We start from the raw sequence: 27,855 nt of genomic DNA on the forward strand, positions 1-27,855 counted from the left end.
GACGTCACAGAGGACCCCACCTACCGCGAGCATGTGAGTGCACAAGATTGCAGGAGCGAAGTGGGGAACCTGCAAGCTTTTGGATCAAATAAGAATAGCAGAAACAGCAAATAGCGTGAGGATGGAGCAAGCAGATCAAGGTAAGGTGTTTGTTACAGCATGCAAAATGATAGTACTATTACTGACAACCATTTTAAAACTCTGTTTAGTTTGTTTCTAACCAAAGTTAGCCAGCTAGCTGTAGGCTAATCAGAGCATATGCTAACTAACTCAAGTTCAGCCTTCTGCAGAAGCTTTAAAAAAATAAAATCTAAAACAAAGAATATTCTAGTCTTCGATATACCCAGAGACAATAATATGCAAGCCATTCATCTCAAACCAGACAAGTTAAACAAGATAGTCAAACATTGTACAATATTCCTGTTCTTTGAACGTGGGAGGAAAAACAATACAGATAAGACAAGGACGTTTGTCTAGTCCTCGAATTTAAAACCCAGCCTCAATTGTTAACGTTACTTTGTTGCACGCGTATGAAAGAACGTTGAAAGAGTCATAATATTGGTTCAAGCATTACATTTATGCGTTGTTTTGCTGTTCTTTTCACTGAAGTGGGTTGAAAATACAGTTTACCATATGTTTGCTCCAGGAACACCCACACACCACACCTTGCTCTAGATGTGTCATACATTCCTTACTGTGTACAGATTGTTCTCCTTCTTGATCATTCACATGTATGCCTTTTTTACCCATTGATAAGTTTACTGTATGTCTTTTGTCGTTTAAAAGGTTTGTGAACAACTTCTTTATCTTCGTTGTAGACAATGTCTCTTATGGCACAGTTGTCACAATTACATTTTCACACTTTTTGAATGTACTATGTGTATGATGTTGTCCTGTTACGTTTATTTGATAGGCCTCATCACTAAAGTGTACTAGGTTATGAACAGCCTTAGATTTGCACTGTTCTTGTGGTTATTTTTTATTTCACCTTTATTTAACTAGGCAAGTCAGTTAAGAACAAATTCTTATTTTCAATGATGGCCTAGGAACAGTGGGTTAACTGCCTGTTCAGGGGAAGACCAACAGATTTGTACCTTGTCAGCTCAGGGGTTTAAACTTGCAAACTTCCGGTTACTAGTCCAACGCTCTAACCACTAGGCTACCCTTGTGTTGTTGACAGAATGTTGTCTAGTAGTCTATCAGCACTTTTTCAGTTTTCCTGCCATCTCGGAAATGGGTAAACACTTCATGTCTCTACAGGTCTAGCCTATGGTTTTACTCCCAGAATGATATACACCTTTCACATTAACAATCCAGGTAGTAACCTATGCCACTTGAGTGTCATTTTGAGGAGGAGCATCACTGGGAGAATCTGAATTGCATACTCCACGCTTCCTATCTCCCTCCACCTTCTCAAAACCCATTGGAGGAGAAGGTCAGCGGAGAGACCTCTGGCTTTCTCATTCAATTGTTTTTGAGGAGGCGAGGAGTATGGCATGAGATTCTCCCACTGTCTACGTCTGCACGCCAGTCCCCTATGACCCCTCTGACCACTCCCCCCCCCCCCCCCCCCCCCCCCCCCCCCCCAGTTTCCCATTCTGCCCAACATCCCTGATTCGATGCAGGGCCAGACAGGTAGCAGCTGAATGCATCTTTCCTGGCTTTGATTACTCCCTTTCCTCTCCTCTCCTGCTGTGCAGCCATCTGCCTTGTGCCTCCCTCTCCTCCCTCCTCTCCGTTCATGTCTGCTTGCCCACTTCTCACGTCTCACTGCAGCTGGTATTCAGGCCAGGCAGGCCAGGGAGCAGCGTGTTGTTTAAACAACAGATTGCAGGATGATGCCAGAGACACACGGTGTCTTGTTTGTGTACTTTGCAGGAGGGGTTGCCAGGTAGGAAGGCCTCTGACCTGCTTGTCTTTTTCTTCTATATAGATGACATTTTAGTCACCTGTCATGAGCAGGATCAGCATCCTTCGGCACATAGAGGTGATGCTGTTTCCTGAAGTCCATCTGCTTGTTCCCACACACACACACACACCTTTTGTATGTTCGTGCTCATCAAAAGCAGACCTGGCATTCAATACAAAAGGCAGCGTTGTTCACATGCCAGCAAATACACAGCAAATATGACCCCTTTTTTTTTATGACCTTTTAATTCAAAATAGTTAGTCCCAGTGTACACTGGATATGAAACAGCTCTGTTGCCAAGATTTTCATCAGGGTGACTCATGATGGGACAACCAGTCAACGGTTTTCTTCTTGTCAGGCAGCTGTCATGGAAACAGAGTGAGATGTACAGTTTGTTTTTAGTGCTTCAGGTAAAAGCAGTAGGAGAGCCTGTGTCTGACTGCACCTTCATCTGGAGCCTAATTGACCAGTAATCAGCAAAACATTGTGCTTAAACAGATGAAAGAGCACTTTTTTTTTCTTAAGTGTCTTTTGCAGGTCTCTATCTTTCATCAGAATTTAAGGTAACCTTAATGACAAAGGCCTGAAAAGGAACTGTTTTACCAGGGGGGAAATGTCTTTTATTGTAGGGTTTACTGGTGTTACTTAGGGAATGGCTCCAGTTCAGTAAACATATACACTACAGGTGAAAAGTTTTCGAACACCTACTCATTTGAGGGTTTTTCTTTATTTAGATAATTTTCTACATTGTAGAATAATAGTGAACACTTCAAAACTATGAAATAACACATATGGAATCGTGTAGTTAACCAAACCCAAATATATTTGAGATTCTTCAAATAGCCACAATTTGCCTTGATGACAGATTTGCACACTCTTGGCATTCTCTCAACCAGCTTCATGAGGTAGTCACCTGGAATGCATTTCAATTAACAGTAGTGCCTTGTTAATTTGTGGAATTCCTTTTCTTCTTAATGTGTTTGAGTCAATCAGTTGTGTTGTGACAAGGTAGGGGGGTATACAGAAGGCAGCACTATTTGGTAAAAGACCAAGTCCATATTATGGCAAGAACAGCTCAAATAAGCAAAGAGAAATGACAGTCCATCATTACTTTAAGACATGAAGGTCAGTCATTACTGAAAATGTCAAGAACTTTGAAAGTTCCTTCAAGTGCAGTCGCAAAAACCATCAAGCGCTATGATGAAACTGGTTCTCATGAGGACCGCCACAGGAAAGGAAGACCCAGAATTACCTCTGCATCAGAGGATAAGTTCATTATAGTTACCAGCCTCCGAAATTGTAGCCTAAATAAGTGCTTCACAGAGTTCAAGTAACAGCCACATCTCAACATCAACTGTTCAGAGGAGACTGTGTGAATCAGACCTTCATGGTTGAATTGCTGCAAAGAAACCAATAAAGGACACCAATAAGAAGAGACTTGCTTGGTACCAAGAAACATGAGCATCGGACATGAGACCGGAGTAAATTTGTCCTTTGCTTTGATGAGTCCAAATTTGAGATTTTTGGTTCCAACCGGCGTATCTTTGTGAGACGCGGTGAGGGTGAACGGATGATCTCCGATTGTGTATTTCCCACCGTAAAGCATGGAGGAGGTGTTATAGTGTCACCAAAAAACATTGTCTGTGGTTTATTTAGAATTCAAGGCACACCAGCATGGCTACCACAGCATTCTGCAACAATGCGCCCTCCCATCTGGTTTGGTCTTAGTGGGACTATAATTTGTTTTTCAACAGGACAATGACCCAACACGCCTCTAGGCTGTGTAAGGGCTATTTGACCAAGAAGGAGAGTGATGGAGTGCTGCATCAGATGACCTGGCCTCCACACCCCCCCCCCCAATCTCAACCAAATTGAGATGGCTTGGGATGAGTCGAACCGCAGAGTGAAGGAAAAGCAGCCAACATGTGCTTAGTATATGTGGGAACTCCTTCAAGACTGTTGGAAAAGCATTCCAGGTGAAGCTGATTGAGAGAATGCCAAGAGTGTGCAAAGGGTGGCTATTTGAAGAATCTCAAATGATAAAATATGTTCTGATTTGTTTAACACTTTTTTTTTTTGTTGGTTACTACATGATTCCATGTGTGTAATTTCATAGTTTTGTTGTCTTCACTATTATTCTACAATGTAGAAAATAGTCTAAATAAAGATAACCCTTCAATGAGTAGGTGTTCTAATGTTTTTAATGTACTTCTCTGCCTCTTTGTTTAATTGAGTTGATACAAACACCCCTTTCTTCCTATTTTCTGTTTCATAGTTGCCATTGGTTACTTACCTACTGTATTCGCTCAGGGGTCCGTTTTTGCTCTCAGGGGTCCATTCGTTGGTACAGTGCCGGGGAATGTCTTTCTGCACAAAATGAGGCCCAGATATATATGTCTTTACTTTAGCGAGCCTTATGCTGTGATGTAACGTATTTGTGGAGACATTGTACATGTGTGAGCTGCAGTTTACCTCGAGTAGGCTACCACCTCGCTAGTGGGATGTGAAAGGGCCAACGAGATGTTTATTTTTCACTCTGACTGATAGTGTGGAGCAGAAGTAACAAGAAGCCTGGGCCTATATCAAGTCTATTTGTCATGTGCAAAGGGTACACAGTAGAGGGCTGCGGGTCTAAACGGAGATCATTGCGGTGCGGTCGTTCATATAGACAACTCTGGAAATGGTCTTCTTTCTGCTTTGTATGTGTTAGCCTAGGTTTACCTATTGTATTAAAAGCACCTCTTTCACTTTATACACAAACTCCAGAATTCGCTGCTTTAAATTCAGTAGCCTACCTCACCTCTCCTCTCCTAGTTAAGCATGCAAGAGTATGTGTTGTCTCAATGGTGTAGAGCACTCTATTTCTTCTGTTATTTTAGCACTTTTGATATTGCATGTAGGTCGCAACATTGCTGGGACCATGGCTAGCAAGTGAGCTGTGTCACATGGGCTACGCCTAAATGACATTGTGGGACTGTGGTTGGGTTCGGGACCAGTTCTTGCTGATGCGGGTAGGAGTCGGACAGAAAGCCAGCAGGAGCGGGCGGGTACGGAATAGAAAGCTGCAGCAGCAGAGGGGGATGAAGAAATCAGTCCCGCGCAGACCTCTAGTACACAGTACAATGAAACGCTTGCAGGTTCACCTTGCAACAATGCGGCATAATAGGTAGACACAACAGGTGTAGACACAATAGGCTCAAACCAATAGTGCGAAAAAAAGGTGTGTGTGTGTGTAAGTAAGGAAATAAAACAACAGTGACATTTGAAAAAAGAGTAGCAAGGCTATATACAGACACTGGTTAGTCAGGCTTATTGAGGTAGTATGTACATGTAGGTATCGTTAAAGTGACTGTATATATGATGAACAGAGAGTAGCAGAAGTGTAAAAAGAGGGGTTGGCGGGTGGTGGGACACAATGCAGATAGCCCGGTTAGCCAATGTGCTGGAGCACTGGTTGGGACAATTTAGGTAGTGTATATACATGAATGTATAGTTAAAGTGACTATGCATATAAGATAAACAGAGTAGCAGCAGTGTAAAAGAGGGGTTGGGGGGTGGCACACAATGCAAATAGTCCGGGTAACCATTTGGTTACCTGTTCAGGGGTCTTATGGCTTGGGGGGTAAAAACTGTTGAGAAACCTTTTTGTCCTAGACTTGGCACTCCGGTACCGCTTGCCATGCGGTAGTAGAGAGAACAGTCTATGACTGGGGTGGCTGGGGTCTTTGACAATCTTTCGGTCCTTCCTCTGACACCACCTGGTGTAGAGGTCCTGGATGGCAGGCAGCTTTGCCACAGTGATGTACTGGGCCATACGCACTACCTTCTGAAGTGCCTTGCGGTTGGAGGCCGAGCAATTGCCGTACCAGGCAGTGATGCAACTGGTCAGGATGCTCTCTGTTGCAGCTGTAGAACCTTTTGAGGATCTCAGGACCAATGCCAAACCTTTTTAGTTTCCTGAGGGGGAAGTGGCTTTGCCGTGCCCTCTTTACGACTGTCTTTGTGTGTTTGGACTATTCTAGTTTGTTGTTGATGTGGACACCAAGGAATTTGAAGCTCTCAACCTGCTCCACTACAGCCCCGTCGATGAGAATGGGGACCACCTGGCCAGGTCTCTGACCACCTCCCTATAGGCTGTCTCGTCGTTGTCTGTGATCAGGCCTACCACTGTTGTGTCGTCAGCAAACTTAATGATGGTGTTGGAGTCGTGCCTGGCCATGCAGTCGTGGGTGAACAGGGAGGACAGGAGGGGACTGAGCACGCACCCCTGGGGAGCTCCAGTGGTGAGGATCAGCTTGGCAGATGTGTTGCTACCTACCCTGACCACCTGGGGGCGGCCTGTCAGGAAGTCCAGGATCCAGTTGCAGAGGGAGGTGTTTAGTCCCAGGAGCCTTAGCTTGGTGATGAGCTTTGAGGGTACTATGGTGTTGAACGCTGAGCTGTAGTCAATGAGCAGCATTCTTAAATAGGTGTTCCTTTTGTCCAGGTGGGAAAGGGCAGTGTGGAGTGCAACAGAGATGGCATCATCTCTAGATCTGTTTGGGCGGTATGCAAATTGGAGTGGGTCTAGGGTTTCTGGGATAATGGTGTTGATGTGAGCCATTACCGGCCTTTAAAAGCACTTCATGGTTACGGACGTGAGTGCTACGGGTCTGTAGTCATTTATGCAGGTTGCCTTTGTGTTCTTGGGCACAGGGACTATGCTGGTCTGCTTGAAGCATGTTGGTATTACAGACTCAATCAGGGACATGTTGAAAATGTCGGTGAAGACACCTGCCAGTTGGTCAGCACATGCCCGGAGCACACGTCCTGGTAATCCGTCTGGCCCCGCAGCCTTGTGTATGTTGACCTGTTTAAAGGTCTTACTCACGTCGGCTACGGAGAGCGTGATCACACAGTCGTCCGGAACAGCTGATGCTCTCATGCATGCTTCAGTGTTGCTTGCCTTTGGTAACATATCCCCAGATATTTCAATCAGAAATGTTTCTAAACTTTTGTTGGCAAACAAAATATTTCTTATTGATCTCCTTTCATAATGTAGCATTAACCACAAGCTAGCCCTACAATGGAATGCTGTGAACTGAGGAAAAATTAAACTTTTCTCCTTCCTGTATGCTTCAAAACATGTTTTTCTCTGAGATGCGGCCTAACCTAATGATAGTAATTACTGTAAGACCAAGGTCATGGCAAAGTTACTCTAATTAGATTTCAATAAGACACAACTGGCTCCATTCAGAGGTCTGGCTATTGTAGGAAGTCTTTCAGAATCTGAGGCAGCAACATCCACCCCCACCAGCCAAGACTGAGATGACACTGACATCTCTTCCTGTAAGACCTGGTTAAAACATCAAGGAGCAGACAGTTGTCATATAGAGGTAATTGCCAAAATAAAGGAAACCACAAAATAGTGTCTTAAAAGGGCGTTAGGCCGCCAGAACAGCTTCAAAGTGCCTTGGCATAGAATCTGCAAGTATCTGTAACTCTATTGGAGGGATGTGACAACATTCTTCCACGAGAAATTCCATAATTTTATGTTTTGTTGATGGTGGTGGGAAAAACTCTTTCTCAGGCGCCGCTCCAGAATCTCCCATAAGTGTTCAATTGGGTGGATATATGAGGAGCGTAGGGGGCTTTAGACTCCTTAATGAGGAGCGTGTGCACAGACTCCTTAAACCCCCTACGCTCCGTTGAGACTCATCTTTCAAAGTCCCTGAGATTTATCCCTCATTTACTCAAGTATTTTTCCTTTATTTAGGCAGTTAATCTACCTGTAGATTAGGGCTGAGCGGTACCTTATTTTACGATATACCGGTATTGATGCACGGACTGGTTTGGGTTTTTACTTAACGTTCTATAATGTTTGAATGTTTTTAGTTTCTTAAATGTAATGTCAATTTTTTTATAGTTTACCTCGCTACTTGAGTCATCGCTCTCTTTCCATGCCACTTTCCACAAAGACCTAGCCCCGTCCCCTGTCACTCAAGGAGCACATTTGTTGTTCCTCGACCACGAGACACACGTTCAGTCTGCATGGTCAATGCATGCAACAATGTTGTTGTCAACAATGCTGTTTTCACTTAGATTTTTAATATAAATCCACTAGCGTTCTATAATTACACTTTGGTTGTGTTTCGTACATCTGCAAACAGCTAGTTTGTCTTTTCTTAGCAAGTTGGTCCTAAGTCTTGTTAGCACCTAATGCTAATCGCTTGTTAGCTGGCTGGCTAGCTAGCTAATAAATGTACTGAGTCAAAGTAATTACCTATACAGCCTATTAAAACCAGTGATGGTGTAGACTTAAATCAGTTTGCTTTAGAAGATACTGTTGCAAAGAGGAATACGCAAAGCATGAATATGTTAGCTACATGAAGTTGCTAAGAGAGAACATTTTAATTTAGCCAAAGACTATAGGGTCCCCTAGGAAACACTTGTCAACACTTTGGTTACTACCCAGTCACAATAACTCCTCCCTGGCATTTCATTCATTGTCATTTCAAACAACACTGTTCTCAAAGTGCACACTATCTTATTTTATTTTTCTCCCCCTTTTCGTGATATCCAATTGGTAGTTAGTCTTTTCCCATCGCTGCAACTCCCGTACAGACTTGTGAGAGGCGAAGGTTGAGAGCTGTGCGTCCTCAGAAACACAACCGAGCCAAGCCGCACTGCTTCTTGACACAATGCCCGCTTAACCCGGAAGCCAGCCGCACCAATGTGTCAGAGGAAACACTGTACACTTGGGGACCGTGTCAGCATGCACTGCGCCCAGCCCTCCGCAGCAGTTGCTAGAGCGCGATGGTACATGTACATCCCGGCCAAACCCTCCCCTAACCTGAACGACGCTGGGCCAATTGTGTGCCGTCCCATGGGTCTCCTGGTCACAGCTGGCTGAGACAGAGCCTGGACTCGAACCAGGATCTCTAGTGGCACAACTTTCATTGTGATGCAGTGCCTTAGACCACTGCGCCTCTCGGGAGGCCCCACACTATTATCTTATATTTCCATGATTGCAACAGTTCATCCAAGTGTTTAGATCAAAATCACAAGTCAAATTTGCAACGTTTGGTTAAAAATAAGGCCTAGATTTTTTGCCTATATCTTGCAGCCCTATGTGGCAGTGTGGAAATGACCTCAAATGAGTGCAGGAAATGCAGAAATGTATAAAAATGCAGAAATTTTGGGGGGTTGACGTTTAATTGAACAGTATAATACAATCAGAATGGAGAGAAGCACATTGAAATCACTTAAAATGAATGTGTTGCCAGCCTAGGGTCACGTACTACTCATTGAGTAAATGTTTTACTTGTATTATTCAAAAACATAAAATACCATCATACTGTCAAAAATCAGAAAATTACAGTGAGATGGTATTTGGGCCATATTGCTCAGCCCTACTACCAAGCAGAAGATGGCGATACGCTTGACCAGATTACAGGTAGCCTAGCAGTTAAGAGAGTTGGGCCAGTAACCGAAAGGTCTGGTTCGAATCCCCGACCCTAGGTGAAAAATCTACCGACGTGCCCTTATTGCTCCTGTAAGTTGCACTGGATAAGAGCGTCTGCTAAATGATGATTCCATGTCATGTCAGCTGTAATGGGATGTCCACTCCATACTTCTATCCCAGAAGGGTTTGCGTATCTGATGCTTTATTTTCACCCAGCTTCCTCCAAGTCCCGTGATGCAAGACAAAGGCCTGTATATGAGGAGGATCACAGAAGGAAAATCTGCAGTCTCCCATCTTTGCTCGTATGCTGCTGTTAACGTTGTTGCTATTCTTGTTATGCTGATAATGTTCTCCCCTTTGCAACCCCTGCAGCAGCACAGTGCTATAAACTCTTGGCATCGGAAACGTTCGGGGTGCAGTGTGACTCACAATTCATTACAGCTTCTATTTCTTTATGTGAATTCATTTATGGGGTCTACTTTTTGTGAATTACAATGTCAATTACTTTGTGAATTAATTACAATGTCTACTTTATGTGAATGAATTACCACGTCTATTTCTTTATGTGAGTTTTTCATCCGACTGTGAATTGGCTGGGCTGTCAACAGGCTGTAGGTGAGCCTGGGAGAGCACTAACATTACACTGAGGGGAGAAACCTGTCAACCTGAATAACCCGGCTGGTTTTTGGGTTCAAGTGGAGAAAAATGTGGGATTCCTGCTCATAAGATCTTGAGGAAATCGAGACAAATGTAGAGCAAGGAACATCTCCACGGGAGAAGGACATGATTGCCATCTCTGAATGACATTATTGTTGTGAGATTCTAAAAGATAAGCTGTATTCTAGCTCAGATTACACCACCAAAATATAGATTTGCTCTCTTTTATTATTTACGCCCAAGGAAAGCTCCCCTCATATCCATGAAGTGCCTCAGTAGAACTCCCTCTCTAGTAGATCGTCACGGGCCTCCTATCATAACACTGTGGATATCGCAGGCCTCCCCTCTCACATGGCACCCCTGGCTGTGTCCAGGCCTGGACTGGAGACTTGAGTCATCCCCCAGTGTCATGGGGTGATGCCCCCCTTTTTAGGTGTGGAGAAATCCTAGGCCTCTTCATCTCCACACTGTCTGGCTTCTAACCTGCCCCTAACTGACTGTCTGGCCAGCCACAGTTGGGCTGGGTCTGGGCTGGAAAGTCATCATCCATCCAGCCAGTGTCTCATGATTCCTGTTTGGGACCCTCCACCATGTGACACGGTGCGCAGGGAATAATCTACTGACAAGTCGCTGTGGAGTATTAACAACTTAAAAGAGCGTCTTTCTGTCTGACCACGGTGGCCGTTGTTTGTGTTCAAACTCTGCTGGGCAGTGGTAAAATGGATGTCTGACACTGGTCCCGGTTTTGAGGGAATAAGAAAAACAGGAAGCTAAAGTAAGAGACAATTATTTGAAGAACAGTGTCACTCCTTCCTTTGCCAGTTTAAACCCTCTGTTTCATCAGTAGCCTATTTGGTTTATGGAGTTCTATGTGTAACTGGTAAGGTTAAAGTTGCCAGCTCGGGTTTCTTGAAATGAACATTTCAGCCAAAGAGATTGCTATCTGCTGTTTTGAATCATTATCCCCACTGAAAGCAAATACCTAACTTCTAAACCTACACCTAAATGGAGAGGCAGTGCATGGGTAAAATCACTGGGAAAGCCAGGGGGGAGAAAAGCCATATTACAGCCAATGTGTTCTCATAATTGTGTTTGCTCTATAACCTGTTAGTTCATATGCCTTGACCCCGTGATATATAGGGTTAAGGCTGAGACAATAAGAAGACTGTGGCAGAATAAATTCAACCACACCTTTTTTTTCATTACAGAACCGGGGAGCAACATCTGTCCGGTGGAGTCCACAAAGCATGTTGCATGTAACAGTTACATGACCTACAGCATGGTCAAGCAGGTTCATGTTTCTGATATTTTCTGACTACTAAACAACACCAGAGAGTTGCAAATAATATAGGAGCTTGTTCCACTATTCCAGCACCATTTCAACATCCTCAAATCACCTCTGCTTAGTCTAATACAGGGACAAATAAAAGATTCCAAAGACAATTTAGTCCAATCAACTTAAGCTAAATATGTGGCTGTCCATGGTACTGATTTGTGTGTGTGTTGGTGACTCATCCTACTTGTAGAGAAACGCCAGTGCCATCCTCTGTTTCATGTTGCCGATCTGGTCTATGGCATACAGTACACTCTTTTAGTTTTTGTTGCCCTAAGATACCTGGCTAAAATGCTTGCTTGCTTGCTAGGCTAACTTCCTTTAATGGGCAACGATGCGCCAGCTAATTAACATTAACCTTCTACATCTAGCTACATATTGAACTTCCATCCTCTCAGGCTAGAGACACGGTGTATGAATTTATGGTTGGATCAGAATCACCGTAATAATCATTGGCCAGTACGGTAACATTCAAATCAAATGTTATTGGTCACCTACGTACGGATGGCTAGCTGATGTTAATTCGAGTGTAGCAAAATGCTTGTGCTTCTAGTTCCGACCGTGCAGTAATCTCTAACAAGTAATCTAACAATTTCACAACTACCTTATGCACACAAGTGTAAACGAATGAATATAAATGTATGGATGAGCGATGGCCGTGCAGCATAGGCAAGATGCAGTAGATGGTATAGAGTACACTATATACATATGAGATGAGTAATGTAGGGTATGTAACCATTATATATAAAGTGGCATTATTTAAAGTGACTAGTGATACATTTATTACATCCAATGTTTTATTATTACAGTGGCTAGAGATTTGAGTCAGTGTGTTGGCAGCAGCCACTCAATGTTAGTGATTGCTGTTTAACAGTCTGATGGCCTGAGATGGACCTCGTACTGACCTCGCCTTCTGGATGTTAGTGGGGTGAACAGGCAGTTCCTCGGGTGGTTGTTGTCCTTGATGATCTTTTTGGCCTTCATGTGACATCGGGTGGTGTAGATGTCCTGGAGGGCAGGTAGTTTGCCCCCGGTGATGCGTTGTGCAGACCTAACTACCCTCTGGAGCCTTCCGGTTGTGGGCGCAGCAGTTGCCGTACCAGGCGGTGATACAGCCCGACAGGATGCTCTCGATTGTGCATCTGTAAAAGTTTGTGAGGGTTTTTGGTGACAAGACAAATTTCCTCAGCCTCCTGAGGTTGAAGAGGCGCTGTTGCACCTTCATCACCACGCTGTCTGTGTGGGTGGACCATTTCAGTTTGTCCATGATGTGTACGCAGAGGAACTTTACACCTTCTCCACTACTGTCCCATCAATGTGGATAGGGGGGTGCTCCCTCTGCTGTTTCCTGAAGTCCACGATCATCTCCTTTGTTTGGTGGTTGAGTGTGAGGTTATTTTCCTGACCATACTCCGAGGGCCCTCACCTCCTCTCTGTAGTTCGTCTCCTTATTGTTGGCATTCAAGCCTACCACTGTGGTGTCGTCTGCAAACTTGAAGATTGAGTTGTAGGCGTGCTTGGCCACGCAGTCATGGGTGAACAAGGACTACAGGAGAGGGCTGAGAACACCCCCTTGTGGGGCCCCATTGTTGATGATCAGCTGGGTTGAGCTGTTTCCTACCCTCACCACCTGGGGGAGGCCGGTCAAAGTCCAGGACCCAGTTGCACAGGGCGGGGTCGAGACCCAGGGTCTCGACTTTAATGACGAGTTTGGAGTGTACTATGGTGTTAAATGCTGAGCTGTTATCGATGAACAGCATTATTACATAGGTATTCCTCTTGTCCAGATGGGTTAGGGCAGTGTGCGGTGTGATTGTGTCCCCTGTGGACCTATTGAGGAGGTAAGAGTGGATCTAGGGTGTGAGGTAGGGTGGAGGTGATATGATCCTTGACTAGTCTCTCAAAGCAGAGAGTGCTACTTAGCTTTCTTGGGAACAGGAACAATGGTGGCCCTCTTGAAGCATGTGGGAACAGCAGACTGGGATAAGGATTGATTGAATATGTCCGTAAACACACCAGCCAGCTGGTCTGCGCTTGCTCTGAGGACACGGCTAGGGATGCCGTCTGTGCCAGAAGCCCTGCGAGGGTTAACACTTTTAAATGTTTTACTCACGTTAGCTGCGGTGAAGGAGAGCCCGCAGGTTTTGTTAGCGGGCCGTGTCAGTGGCACTGTATTGTCCTCAAAGCGAGCAAAGAATTTGTTTAGTTTGTCTGGGAGCAAGATGTCGGTGTCTGCGACTAAGCTGGTTTTCTTTTTGTAATCTGTGATTGACTGTAGATCCTGCCGCACACATCTCGTGTCTAAGCCGTTGAATTGCGACTCTACTTTGTCTCTATACTGACGCTTAGCTTGTTTGATTGCCTTGCGGAGGGAATAGCTACTTTGTATTCGGTCATGTTTCCGGTCACCTTGCCCTGGTTAAAAGTGGTGGTTCGCGCTTTCAGTTTTGACTGCCATCAATCCACTTTTTGTGGTTGGGGAAGGTTTTAATAGTCACCGTGGGTACAACATCACCGATGCACTTGCTAATATTCTCGCTCACCGACTCGGCATACATCAATTGTGTTGTCTGAGGCTATCCAGAACATATTCCAGTCCACGTGATTGAGTCAATCTTGATGCTTGGAATCAGATTGGTCAGACCAGCATTGAACAGACCTGAGCATGGGTGTTTCCTGTCATAGTTTCTCTCTATAGGCTGGGAGAAACAAAATGGAGTCGTGGTCAGATTTGCTAAAAGGAGGGTTTTGTATGCGTCGTGGAAGTTAGATTAGCAATGATCCAGAATGCTGCCAGCCCGGGTCACGCATTCGATATGCTGATAAAATTTAGGGAGTCTTGTTTTCAGATTAACTTTGTTAAAATCCCCAGCTACAATAAATGCTGCCTCAGGATATGTGGTTTCCAGTTTACATAGTCAAATGAATTTCTTTCAGGGCCGTCAATGTGTCTGCTTGGGGGGGATATACACGGCCGTGATTATAATCGAAGATAATTATTTTGGTAGATAATTGAGTTCCTGTATGTTGTTATGATCACACCACGACTCGTTAATCATAAGGCATACAGCCCCGCCTTTCTTCTTACCAGAGATATGTTTTTTTCTGTCGGAGCGAAGCGTTAAGAAACCGGGTGGCTGTACCGACTGATAACGTATCCCGAGTGAGCCATGTTTCCGTGAAACCCGAGAATGTTACAATCTCTGTCTCTCTGGAAGGCAATCTTCGTCTACCTTGTCAAGAGACTGGCATTCCTGTATACACACCACTGTGGAGAAGTTTCATGGATTCAATAAGTTATTACTATAATTCTTCTAATATTAAAACTTATTGTAAAGTTCTACTTGTTGGCAAGGAAGTGTGACTACTCGACCTACAGGTTGCTTTTCTTATATCCCTGGAAGGAGGAAATACAAAAATAAATCACACAGATGTAGCTAGCTTGAGCTTCAAGTCATTTGTAATGAGTGACGGAGCCTGCTTTGTGCTCCCATATAGGAATTCCTAGGTATAACCAATCAAACTCCAATCAGACATCACTAGAGCACATAGATTGTATTATCAACATTCAGATAAATGAATAGCATATTACTTACGGGTACACATTTTGTTGTTAGAATGAAATGTGCATTAATAATATCACACTTTCCCTTTAAGATGATGAATGGCCGACTTTTACTTCGTAATTTTATGTGTGTGTGTGTGTGTACTCTGTGACGCATGCTTTGGTAACCGGCCAACAAGGACCAGCCAGAAAGGCAAACATCCGGGACCTATAAACTCTTCACACCAACTTTGGAGAGAATGAGGAGGTGCCGAGGTTGGTGTGTGTGTTTGTGCGCGCACCTGCTTGCTTGCTTGTAAGGAACTTGGTGAATTGAAGTACTCACTGTAAGGCCTCATTGTGACCTGAATCTTTGTATCACAGCCTTGTCATACTGTAACACTCTCCATATATTTCACTGGTAGAATCATTTCTATAGTTTGCAATCCTACACAGATGGTTGCTAGGAAACACATGGCTCTTACAAAGACAAAAACTGACAAATCCAAGATTCCTATAACAATGGCAGAACCTTGCTCCATTCAATCCAAGGTCCTTCCTTCCTTACCACTCCCCCATGTGGCGCAGTGGTTTAAGTCGTCACTACAGTCCCTGGTTCGACCCCGGGCTGTATCACAACCGGCTGTGATCGGGAGTCCCATAGGGCGGCGCACAATTAGCCCAGTGTTTTCCGGGATAGGGGAGGGTTTGGCCGGGGTGGCCGTCATTGTATATAAGAATTTGTTCTTAACTGACTTGTCTCATTAAATAAAATGTAGACCCGTACAGAAGTGGCTACATACAGAACTTTAGTGTGACACAATACAAACACTGACCCCGCTACTGCCGAGCACCATGGGAAAAGGACGCTAAGGCTATGCTCTGAAACAGACCTGTGTTAGTGAGCATTGGCCTGAACTGTACACCAGTGTAGGTGTTGTATACCATTATCATGGACATTATTTTAAAATGCCTACTCGCACAAAAACTGAATCTATTCTGTCTGCAGTAGACACTAAACAGCACAGTTCGGCATTGGTAGACTACATACAGTACAGCAAGGCTCTCTCCACACGCTACAGCACAGCTCTGTGTTGGTACATACAGCTGCAGCTACCTGCTCTCTGATACATAGTGTCTCTTTCTGTACAGTAACAGTACAGTGGAGCTCCCAGCTGGACAGTCTGAACTGGATTAGCGGCTCGCTGTAATCTGGGACACTGCAGATTACGGCTGCTTCCATCTCACGGGCCTGCCCTGTCCCGGGCCTGAGCGTGTCATGTGACCAACCAACAAATGGAACCTCGTTTTTCCCAAGATGACAAGATGGATGGGGAAGGGGCGATAGAGGGAGGGAGAGAGCGACCAGGGCTGTATACTAGAGCTGGAAACTTATCACAGAAGAGCTCCTGCATTCCACAAATGCTAGCATAGCCTAGCATCTTTATGGTATTTTCCTTTAAAAACCTCCTGGGTGTGCAGATTCAGAAACTGGATGTGTGGATGATTGCAGCAATCCACCAGTGACCTTTGGGATTATTTCTAACAGAGAAGCCTAGCCATCAGGGGACTGGGAGTGCCTGACTAATGACTGTGGTGGTTGGTGATTGCAGTGTCGGCAGAGGGTGACGGCTAAAGGGAAGGTAACTCATTAACACCACAGAGCAACTGTCGTGACGCCACCTCGGCCTGCCTGGATGACTGTATGTCATGTGAGCCTGCAGCAGAAAGACAGACCTCGAGACAGACAGGCTAGGAGGTTAGCCCGGCTGGAGCTGTGTGTGTCCGACCACAACACAGTGTCACATACTGACACACACGCACTGTCATATACACACACACGACACAGGAGTACCGTGCGTCTACCAGACCAGGAGAGGACAATCGGAGCACTGACTGAACTGTGCCCCAGCTGCATGTGTCCGAGCACATGCAGGCAATCTCAGCTGCTGCAGTGACCTGAGTCATTGTGGTTGGACCCAGCCACCTAACCCAGCCTGGAGCCACCTAACCCAGCCTGGAGCCACCTAACCCAGCCTGGAGCCACCTAACCCAGCCTGGAGCCACCTAACCCAGCCTGGAGCCAACTAACCCAGCCTGGAGCCACCTAACCCAGCCTGGAGCCACCTAACCCAGCCTGGAGCCACCTAACCCAGCCTGGAGCCACCTAACCCAGCCTGGAGCCACCTAACCCAGCCTGGAGCCACCTAACCCAGCCTGGAGCCACCTAACCCAGCCTGGAGCCACCTAACCCAGCCTGGCAACAGCCATGGACGCTCTGGAGCAGGAATACAAGTCGCCGTTTGACTTTGAGCAGGGGGTGAATAGCAGCTACCTCTATCTGTCCCCCAGCGTCATTGTAACACCACCAGGCTCACCGCACGTGACTGTCACAGCCAGAGGTAACCAGAGCAGTGTGTGAGTGAGTGAAGACGTTTGTATTTGTACTGGGGTGTGGATAGGGTGTTTGCAAAGAGAATGAGATGGGGGGGGGGGGTGCATGTGAACAAAAGGAGATCTCCTTTGCGTTTCTTGATGCGTGTTTGTTTAACTGCGTTCTGTTGCTGTCACATTCTGACCTGCTTTATAAAAGGGTCTGTCTGGGGCAGATGTCAAACGGGTGGGTGGTTGCTGGGGGTTGAACTCTGACCACACTGAAAACACTCCTAGAAAGAAACCTAGAGTGGCTTTATCAAACCTAGTGGTTTTGGATTGTCGGGCTGGCATCAGAGGAGCTTGGTCAAGCTATGACAAGACCGAACAAAGCTGGTACCACAGCCAAAGCCCTTTTAAACAAATATTGGTCAAAAAATAGAACAGTTATATGACTCTTAACTATGCTGGAATCCCATCATTACTAGTTACAGATAACCTAGAGTAATATAATTAGCTTACACAGGCCACTGTAAAAAAAAATATATAGAAAGGTTCAATGACTTAATTTAACCATTTTTATATTGTATTGTATTGTTATACTAACAGGCTAATTATACGCTGCCATTCTGATGGGATTAACCTCAGTTCTCAACAGACGTGCCTCATTTAAAGTAGTGGCCTTTATTTTTGGGCTGTGAATACAGAGTACCTATACATTACATTGGAGCAAAAACAATCTGCGTTTTGTGTGATGTAGGCTCATCTTTATAGTTGCTACCACATCGTGGGCAGAAGGAGTTTGACACCCCTGTTCGAACCCATATGAGGTAGAAGCCCTCGCGGTCTGGGATGGTGGTATAGATTACACAGACCTGTCACTGTCAGCAGTATGGCTACCTGGACCGCAGACACCTGAGTGGCACTCCCTCGTCGTCAAGGGGAGGGAGGGAAACAATCGGAAAGGTCAAGAAGAGTTGAGTGAATGTGTTGAGCATTTCTACACAATTTATCTCATAGAAATATTATTTGATAGAGTTGGGTACATTTCTGTTAGATTGATGGTGATTTGAGCAACATTGAAGAGCATGCTTCTACTGGTTCATAATTACTCGTGAGGCCAAGCCAGTCTTCTCTGTATTCTCTTGGTGTGATGCCTGTTCGCTGAGCAAACCCACTCGGTTATTTCTTATTTCCAACACACTGTCCCTTACCCAGGGGCTAATTGTTCAAGTCATCATGGTCTTCCTCATCCCGAAGTCTTAATGTGGCCAACAAGCACTAAGGACCAGAACGTCACTCAATCTCTTAAGTCTGATAGATTACTGGTTTAGTATCAAGTCACTTTTTTAGCCATTCATGTAATGCATGAAGAAAAGTGGGTATCTAAAACAGGCTACTGATGCAATCAATTGTCATCCATACAGGTAACATCCATAGATCCATGTCAGCTGCTGTTCTGTGTCTGAGCTTCTGTTACCACAACAGTTCTCTCTAATACTAATCAATTACAGGACCATCCGTTCCCAGGGTCAAAACCAGATCACAAGGAACACCCATGATTCGTGCTGCGCCGGCCAAAACCAATCAGAGAAAGTTAGGGCTGCATCAGCAGCATGGGAAATTGATTTGTTAACTAGTATTAGTGCACATATTAGTTAACTAGTAATTACATAGTGAATCTTAGAGCAAGAACCATGTGAGTTTAGATTTTTTTGAATAGATTGATGAATCATTATAAAGTAGGAAGTATAATTGAAAGACAGTAACTCTTGATGTGGTATGAACATTCCCCCCAAAAAGAGATATTTGAAAATATCCACATTTTTCTTAACATGGTTCTTTGTTGCTGCTAGGGATCAGTTATTGGAGTTTTTATTCCACTGACGGCCTTTTCCTCAGTGTCTTTTTGATTGACAACTCTGTTCTGAACTACCCCACTTTCTCTTGCATGGCTGTTTCTCTTCTGCTGAAAAATCTCAACGTCTCTACCCAGCAGGTTCAGCTTTTATTCATGTTACAATTGAAGAGTTTCAGTCCAAAACACTATATATACATATTGGTACGTTTGCTTTTATTGTTTTTAAATAAATGATCTAATCATGGCGTTTGTTCAATGACAGATTTTTAACAAATACATGTCTATCACTTGATGGTTTCATTTCTGAGAGACAATCCATTTTATTTGCAAAATGCTGTATATCCGCCTCACACTCAGAGAAATAAGGAGTACTGCTAGGTTTTACAGTCAAATATAACTAAATGTTGTATATCCACCTCACACTCAGAGAAATAAGTAGTACTGCTAGGTTTTACAGTCAAATATAACTAAATGTTGTATATCCACCTCACACTCAGAGAAATAAGTAGTACTGCTAGGTTTTACAGTCAAATATAACTAAATGTTTAATAAAGAACTGTACAAATAATACATTTGTGACATCAATATATATATTTATTTATTTAGTTTTTATTTGATTGATTACAGTAACATGATCTGTATGTAAAACATCTATGTTTAGCAGATTCTCTTATCCACAGACAACCACATATGACAGTCGAATATACAGGATACGAACATATTCCATTCCAGCTTAACAATGGATATATAGTGTTAAACAAAACAACAAATCCTACACATCTACAATCCTATGAATAAAAACTGTGATTGGTGGAAATAGTGTTTTGGAAATAAACTCTTCAATTCCTACAGGGTAGAGCTGTGGCTCAAGGCTGAGAGTCCAACATCAAAGAAGTGAGAACACAATATTGTGTGTGTGTGTTTCACACCTGCCCTTCAAAGGCTCTCCTAATCTAGCTGGCCCCCCCCTCCACCGCCCGTGGACACTGGACTGTCTTCTTCCTCCACTCCAGAAGGAGAAACACTAAGTTGACAGCTATCATTGAACACCTGCTGTATCCTCAAGCCTTTGAGGATCAGAAGCTCTGAGGATGTCTCTCTTAACTCTCTCTCTTTTACTCTCCCTGTCCCTCTCCATCTTCTCCCCCTCCCTCCTACTACATCTCTCCAGGTGCTGTGAGACCAGACTCTATCACAGAGGTAGGGGAGGATGCAGTGATGTCGGTGGCAGTGTCCCCTTCCGTCCCCACCCTGACAGAGGAGGAACAGGAGGAGCTGCGAGATGAACTGCTCAGGGTAAGTCAGTAACCCTGGCTCAAGTCAGAGGTCTAGGTATTATAAGAATGTAGATACTTCCAGTGTTATAATGTATAACAAAAACTCTGTTGTACGAATTACAGAATTTTGGTTCTGGGGGTGAAAAAAAAACTCCCATTAAATTACATTTGCTTCAGTCAATACTGCCCAACCCTGCACCCTGTGTGTCTCACCCCTACGCCCCGTGTGTGTCTCACCCCTACGCCCCGTGTGTGTCTCACCCCTACGCCCCGTGTGTGTCTCACCCCGTGTGTGCCTCCCCCCTACACCCCGTGTGTGTCTCACCCCGTCTCATCTCTTTCGCTCTCGCTCTCTCTGTCATATCGGTCTCTCTCTGTCATGTCTCTCTCAGGTGGAGGATGAGGTCGTGACTCTGTCTCAGGTGCTGGCAGCTAAGGAGAAGCAGGTGGCAGACATCAAGAGGAAGCTGGGCATCACTCCTCTCAACGAGCTCAAACAGAACATCAGCAAGAGCTGGCAGGAGGTCACCACCTCTACTGCGTACGTGGCTGTGCACACACATGGACGCACACATACATAACACTTATACACTTGGGGTGGCAGGGTAGCCTAGTGGTTAGAGTGTTGGACTAGTACCCGAAAGGTTACAAGTTCAAATCCCCGAGCTGACAAGGTCTGCCCCTGAACAGGCAGTTAACCCACTGTTCCTAGGCCGTCATTGAAAATAAAAATTTGTTCTTAACTGACTTGCCTAGTTAAATAAAGGTCAAATAAAAACACAGGCATGCACACACATGCAGGTGTGTATTCTGCAGAGTCAGCTCTCACATGCTGACTAGTCAGAGGGGGAATGTGTACATTCTCGGTCTCTTTATTTGCTCTCATATTTTTTCTTATTCCATCTTGCTCTCCCTCTCTCTCTCCTAACAGCTACAAGAAGACGTCAGAGGGCCTGTCCGTAGCTGGTCAGAAGGCCACGGCAGCCTTCACCAGCATGGGCTCGGCCATCAGCAGGAAGTTTGAGGACGTCAGGTGAGGCACACACAAGTCTGCGTCTGAAATGACACCCTATTCCCTATATAGTGCAGTACTTTTGACCAGGTCCCAATGAGCTCTGGTCAAAAGTACTGCACCGTGTAGTGAATAGGGCGCCATTTTGGAAGCATACAAAGACCGGCTCTTTTTTTTACCACAGAGAGGCCCTAAGTTTAGACCTGTAGTTTTGTAGTGTATTCTATAGAGTGGGGACTGACGTGGCAGGCAGAATACACATGCTCATCTTATCATGGGAAATGTTTTATTTGTTGTCTGTACATGTCTTTAACACAATACTTGGCCTTTACAGATTGCAATCTATTTCCAATTCCTTTGGGTAAGACTGTCCCTGCCGGTGCCGTTAGTTAGTTCATCCGTACTAAGTCATTTTAGATGCTGCTTAGATCATTACTCTGTAGGTCGTCTTGGAGTGTTAACCCCTGGCTGCTAGTAGAGTTCATATCTGACACTGTACTGCATGGGGTCTTCTGTGCTAGGGGGATTTGGTTCTGTGTGAGATCTGTGAGGATTCATTCCAATGCTTATTGTGATTGCATGACTGTCTGTGTACAGTAGGTCTACATTGCCATACATGACTATGGTAACTGAAGCCTGTTTTCACCTCAACATACTCTTAGTCACTCGTCAATTTAACTTGGATTGAATGATGCATGGATTGAATGTAGGAAACAAAGGATGAATGAAGGAATGTCTGTCTCTACCTCTCCACACTGGGGCACTCTCTTTCTTTGCTAACCCCCTATCTCTCTTTTTTAACGCTGTCGGATAGCATACGCTCCCTACAGCATTCTGCTAGTATGCCCGTGATGAGGTAAGGGAACACGCACATTAACAACCAACCCGTGGCTTGCTGGAACCCTCCTCTGTAGCACCTTCTACAATAACGTCTCGCAGCTTTGTGGACTTGAGGAAAAACTGGCTTGAGTTCCGACATTTTTAAATGGAAATCACAAACATTAGAAGCTATTTTAAACCTCAAATACACTATACGTTTGCATTCCCCACTGTACAGGAAAATTCCCAGCAACAAGAGTGATCAAATGAAGATCCTACATCTGTTGCATGAGATGCGACTGCCAACACCCCTCTAGTTTATAGGGACTGAGGTGCATTTCTGACACAAACATTATTTCCTGATCACCGTTCTTGTATTCTTAGTGTTTTACCCTCTGGACAGTAAATAGCTCTATGATCTGTGAATAGAAGAGACTGAATGCGGCCACTCTGGGATCATCTATAGTTATCCGACAACCCATCCAGACAGGGTTCAGTTAACGTTCCTTATGAAAACAATGACGATAAATGTCTCCTTTTATGTATCCCAACCTCCCACCTCTGCTTTCTTCCCTGACCTCCCACCTCTGCTTTCTTCCCTGACCTCCCACCTCTGCTTTCTTCCCTGACCTCCCACCTCTGCTTTCTTCCCTGACCTCCCACCTCTGCTTTCTTCCCTGACCTCCCACCTCTGCTTTCTTCCCTGACCTCTGGATATGGAAGTCTGGTGTCTGTTAGGCTGTGTATAAAATGGCACCCTATTCCCTATATAGGGTACAACTATGGGCCCTGGTCAAAAGTAGTGCACTAAATAGGGAACATACTAGTCTGCAATATCATTCATCTTCGTCCCGCTCTACTCACATCCTGTGTCCCTCTTCACAGAAACACACCCACCTTTAAGTCGTTTGAGGAGAAAGTCGAGACTTTAAAGGTAAAAGATGAGAAGAGGAGTGAGTAAGAACTTAATCACTTCTCAGTACCTTTGGAGGAGCCCTAAAATATTTATCTTTGAATATTTGGGGAGAAATTCATCAAAACACAACAGATGATAAAAATGAATGATTTATTCATTCAACATCTTTATCTCTTCCTCCACCCTGCAGGTCAAGATGAGCCCGACGGCATCTCAGGGTGACTTTGGCGATGTGTTGACCTCTACAGCGACCTCTGACCCTTCTGTTCCCGTAGAGAAATGGCCAGAGGCCACACCCATCGCCACCCAGGAAGAACAGCCCCACTGAGACCAGCCTGACCTTTCACCCCTAACCCCTAGCCAGGCTGACATTCACTAGAACCATACCCTCTTTCTGTTCTCTCACCTCCTCCCTTCTTCAGCTCCCTCTTTACAACCCTATAGCACAAAACAACAGAAACAACAACCAAAAAAGACATACGTTTCCCCAGGAACTTTTCGATAAAAAAAAAATGTAATTATGAAAATATTGTTGTGACACCGTAACACTTGTAGGACTGTATGTTTCTATTTTAATGTCCATGGTTGAGGAACCTGCACAAGTAGAAGAATATACATTACACTTAATGAAAAACTGTATGTCACAGCAAGTGAAGTTGTGATGGCAAAACGAATTGGTTCACACAGGCCCATATCTTTCCATAACTTTGAGTACTAACAGGCATTTTCTTTTCTTTTGATGTACTCCAACCACTGTAATCACTAGGATGTCATTTCTATTCCAACACTGCAGAGGCTTTCTCTGTCATGTATTACTATCACCAATAGCACCAGTAATGTGGTGTAGAGCACAGCTGAGTAGAGTTAATACCAGATCTGTGTAGCTCACACACTCCTCTCACAGCTTAACCATATGGGGGTGGTCTAAATCTGACCTCTGAGCAGTTCATAGTGCTTAACTCTGATATCAGAGAAGGTGGGCCAATGCATCCAGATCAGTGTGTAATGATAGTCGCAGATGCATGATTGGTTATAATGGTGTCAGCTGGCCTTGACCCTCAGGTCAGTGCAATTTACATCACTCAAAGCCTCACAGCATGGTGGGCCAAAGTCCGTATTAGGGCACTTGTCTCACTGGCTTCTCTCTGCTTGGTATGCTGAAACACAGCAGGATAGTCACTGGATGCTGTGTACTTCTCTCTGCTTGGTATGCTGAAACACAGCAGGATAGTCACTGGATGCTGTGTACTTCTCTCTGCTTGGTATGCTGAGAAACACAGCAGGATAGTCACTGGATGCTGTGTACTTCTCTACTGTTGAATGGTAGTTGTTTTTGTTTCAAAGTGATTTTCATTGTTTACCTTTTCATAAAGATGTGCAATTTCCCTTAAATTGGAAATCTACTGTTCTCGACCTAGACTAATAACTAGATGTCCTCCCGTGTTGGTATTTTCATTTCTCTACAGTGTATGTGGTATGGTCATCCATTTTTTACAGTTGACTTTCTATGAGGGAATGTTTTTCTCCTCTGAACTTGAGGTATAAAAGAGTGCGATGCGGGATCCTGTTAAATGTTTACTCTTGACCACACTAGGATGATACATACAGTGCCTATAGAAAGTCTACACATCCTTAAGTTTTTCAACAGAAGTCTTTCTAAGAGGTTAAGTGTTCCTGAGTGGTCTAGTCTGTCCAGAATTAAATCTGCTTCAAAAAAACAGAGGCAAGGTTTAAATATCGCTGTCCACCAGTGATCCCCAACCAAATTTACTGAGCCCAATGTTGACAAAAACGATGGATAAATGTTGCCCTAAGAGTTGTGCCAACTTGGTAGAACTTTAATGGAAATGAGTCACAGATGTAATTGCTGCCAAAGATGCAGCCACCAAGTATTAACTCAGGATAGAGAGACTTATCCAATTATGATATCTGTTACTTGTAATATTTTTTGGTCAAATAACTTTCTTTCACGTTGAAAATGTGGAGTAGATCTGTAGGAAAAACCTTTCATGGGGAGTGTAGACCTTCTATGGGCCCTGTACGTACATTTTAGGGCACTAGTGAATATTTGGTTTAAATGCCTAATGCAAGTCCTCCCCTACTGGAAGATGACTGGCCATATCATGGAATGGATTCATTGTGGAAATAAAGTTCTGTAAGAAAAGTCCTGGTTCCGCCATTAAGACATTATGGCTAATAAAATGTCTTCCAGAGAGAAGTTACTGTAGACCCGTTGCCCCCATTTAGCCCGACTGCTAAAGGAGTAGGCTGTTGACTTTTCTGTTTAGTCAGGACCTATTTCACAGAAAGAGGGTCCTCCCGCCTCTTCATTGTGGGCAGAAATAGTTTGTCAGGTACTCTGTGATCAAAAGTCTTCTGGTAAACTGCCAGAGAGTAGGCCTTCAACAGCCACCCTGGCACTGGTCTGGTTTGTAATTGGAATGCTGACGTATCTCTAAAAAAAACTGTCAAACTGGGTTATTTAACAAGAATGCACTTGAACAGTGCCCTGTCTTGTCTCCTTTAGCATTCCTCACAACCTTTCAAATACATTTATTTTTATGTTTTCAACATTTTAAGAGGCATGAGAAGAGAATACATTTTCCATCCATTTATGACATTTGTCTGTACCAAAGCATCATGGGGGTTCCTTATATCCACTCTGGTATCACACTGTAAGAGGCAGAGGTAAAAAAAAATAATAGTTATGTCACTGTTATGCAGGGCAGGTTTCAGGAGGTGGACAGGTGTGCCAATAGCTACGTAGATATATAAATAGTAGATATCCCCTTGGTACATTTAGAAATATACTTTTTTTTTGTATTGTATGTAGACATGTAAATCTGCTTATTGTAATGAGGAGTAACATGTCTAGAGCAGCGTGTCACCTGCCGGTATAGTTCAGTGGTTACAGATGATATAGTCAAGCTTTTTGTTGTTACACTAATCATTGCTATAGTGACATTCTTTGGAGCAGCTTTTTGTTGTTACACTAATCATTGCTATAGTGACATTCTTTGGAGCAGCTTTTTGTTGTTACACTAATCATTGCTATAGTGACATTCTTTGGAGCAGCTTTTTGTTGTTACACTAATCATTGCTATAGTGACATTCTTTGGAGCAGCTTTTTGTTGTTACACTAATCATTGCTATAGTGACATTCTTTGGAGCAGCTTTTTGTTGTTACACTAATCATTGCTATAGTGACATTCTTTGGAGCAGCTTTTTGTTGTTACACTAATCATTGCTATAGTGACATTCTTTGGAGCAGCTTTTTGTTGTTACACTAATCATTGCTATAGTGACATTCTTTGGAGCAGCTTTTTGTTGTTACACTAATCATTGCTATAGTGACATTCTTTGGAGCAGCTTTTTGTTGTTCATGTTGGAGCTTCACTCTGTCTGGGGGTTTACGGAGCCTGCTTGGGATTCTATAACCTTCTAGAGACAACTTGATTACTGGTAGTTCTGTTCTGGAACTTCAGAGTCAACACTCGGCACTCCTGCATCACTTTGTTATGTGGTAAACTTTAAAGGCTGCCTGGAGGAATGTGGGACATTCCCATTAATAAAGCAGCCTGCCCCTAATTTGAGTCTAATGGTTGATTGGATTTGTCATAACATTCCAGTCTGGTCTGAGTTTCGGACGGCATTAATAGCAGAACAGGACCCTTAGTTTTAAGAGTTCCTGCCCGCGATGGTTTAGGTGTTGGAAGTCTGAATCTTTGTTACTTTATCTTTCCAGGGGGTTGATGCTTGATGGGTCACTGGTATTTGAGATGTTTGTGGAATGTGCCAGCGTGGTGTTTGGTCATGCTGTGTACGTGGTCATGCTAAGAGTGGTCAGAGGGGAGAGAATGGGTAATGCCTTGCCACGTTATTGTGTCATGACAGACACCTACAACCTTCAAACATTTTGAACTGTCATTTTTAAATGATAATTGTGATATGAAAATAGTGGATATAATCTTATGTTGTGGGTCAAAAACGTTTTAGAATCTCTTTATATACGTTTTCACTAGTATATTAGCTGTAAGGGTAATGCGCAAGTCATTTATAATGCATTGTCTATGTTTAGTGTTTTTCCTCAACAGGGCCAATATTACTGATTGGGTGAGGGTCACTTAAGATCATGAATGTGGGTCTCTTCCTGGCGTTTTACAGAGCATCATTTGAATGATTGTGTACTTCACTTGTTTTGACCTGCTACAATAAAAACCAGCCATGCTTCACATCGAGGGTTAATGGTGATGATGCAGGCTCCCGATGCATCTCAGTGCAAGAGGCGTCACTACAGTCCCTGGTTCGAATCCAGGCTGCATTATATCCGGCCGTGATTGGGAGTCACATAGTGCAGCACACAATTGGCTCAGCGTCGTCATTGTAAATTAGAACAAATTCTTAACTGGCTTGCCTAATTAAATGATGATGCTTTATCTGCACATTGTTTATTTACTTTTATTCGGCAGCAAACGACCTGGTCTCGTCGCTTTAGTGATGTGCACTTGCCCTCGAATATACAGTACATTGACATGGCCTTAATGTATTACCACCCAAGACCACCAGGTGGCAGTGTGTAACGGAACTCTCAGCATTAGTAAGGTTGGGAAAGGGAATATGTTACATATCAATTATTGAGAAGACCTTTAAAGTGGTGGGATTAGAATGGTGCTTTATGGGAGAGAGCATGTGTTTCTTTATGGGTATTTA

General features: G+C 44.0%; 1 protein-coding gene across 11 annotated transcripts; it reads left to right on the plus strand.

Moving 5' to 3' along the window:
- Positions 1 to 27,416, plus strand: LOC109907285 (tumor protein D52). 11 transcript variants are annotated; one of them, XM_020505167.2, is made up of 8 exons: positions 1 to 140; positions 20,293 to 20,417; positions 20,791 to 20,939; positions 21,330 to 21,431; positions 21,745 to 21,771; positions 22,225 to 22,266; positions 23,115 to 23,163; positions 23,336 to 27,416. In XM_020505167.2, exons 1-8 carry the CDS (start codon positions 122 to 124, stop codon positions 23,471 to 23,473), a joined length of 651 nt encoding a protein of 216 aa, XP_020360756.1. In that variant the 5' UTR covers positions 1 to 121; the 3' UTR covers positions 23,474 to 27,416. The 11 variants fall into 11 exon arrangements, with proteins under 11 accessions (XP_020360756.1, XP_031649025.1, XP_031649026.1 ...); XM_020505163.2 differs by lacking the exon at positions 1 to 140 and adding an exon at positions 16,117 to 17,289; XM_031793162.1 differs by lacking the exon at positions 1 to 140 and adding an exon at positions 16,541 to 17,289 and having other exon boundaries at positions 23,115 to 23,182.
- Positions 27,417 to 27,855: the final 439 nt, after the last annotated feature.

The sequence above is a fragment of the Oncorhynchus kisutch genome, linkage group LG17, assembly GCF_002021735.2.
Source record: "Oncorhynchus kisutch isolate 150728-3 linkage group LG17, Okis_V2, whole genome shotgun sequence".
In the NCBI taxonomy this organism is placed as follows: domain Eukaryota; kingdom Metazoa; phylum Chordata; class Actinopteri; order Salmoniformes; family Salmonidae; genus Oncorhynchus; species Oncorhynchus kisutch.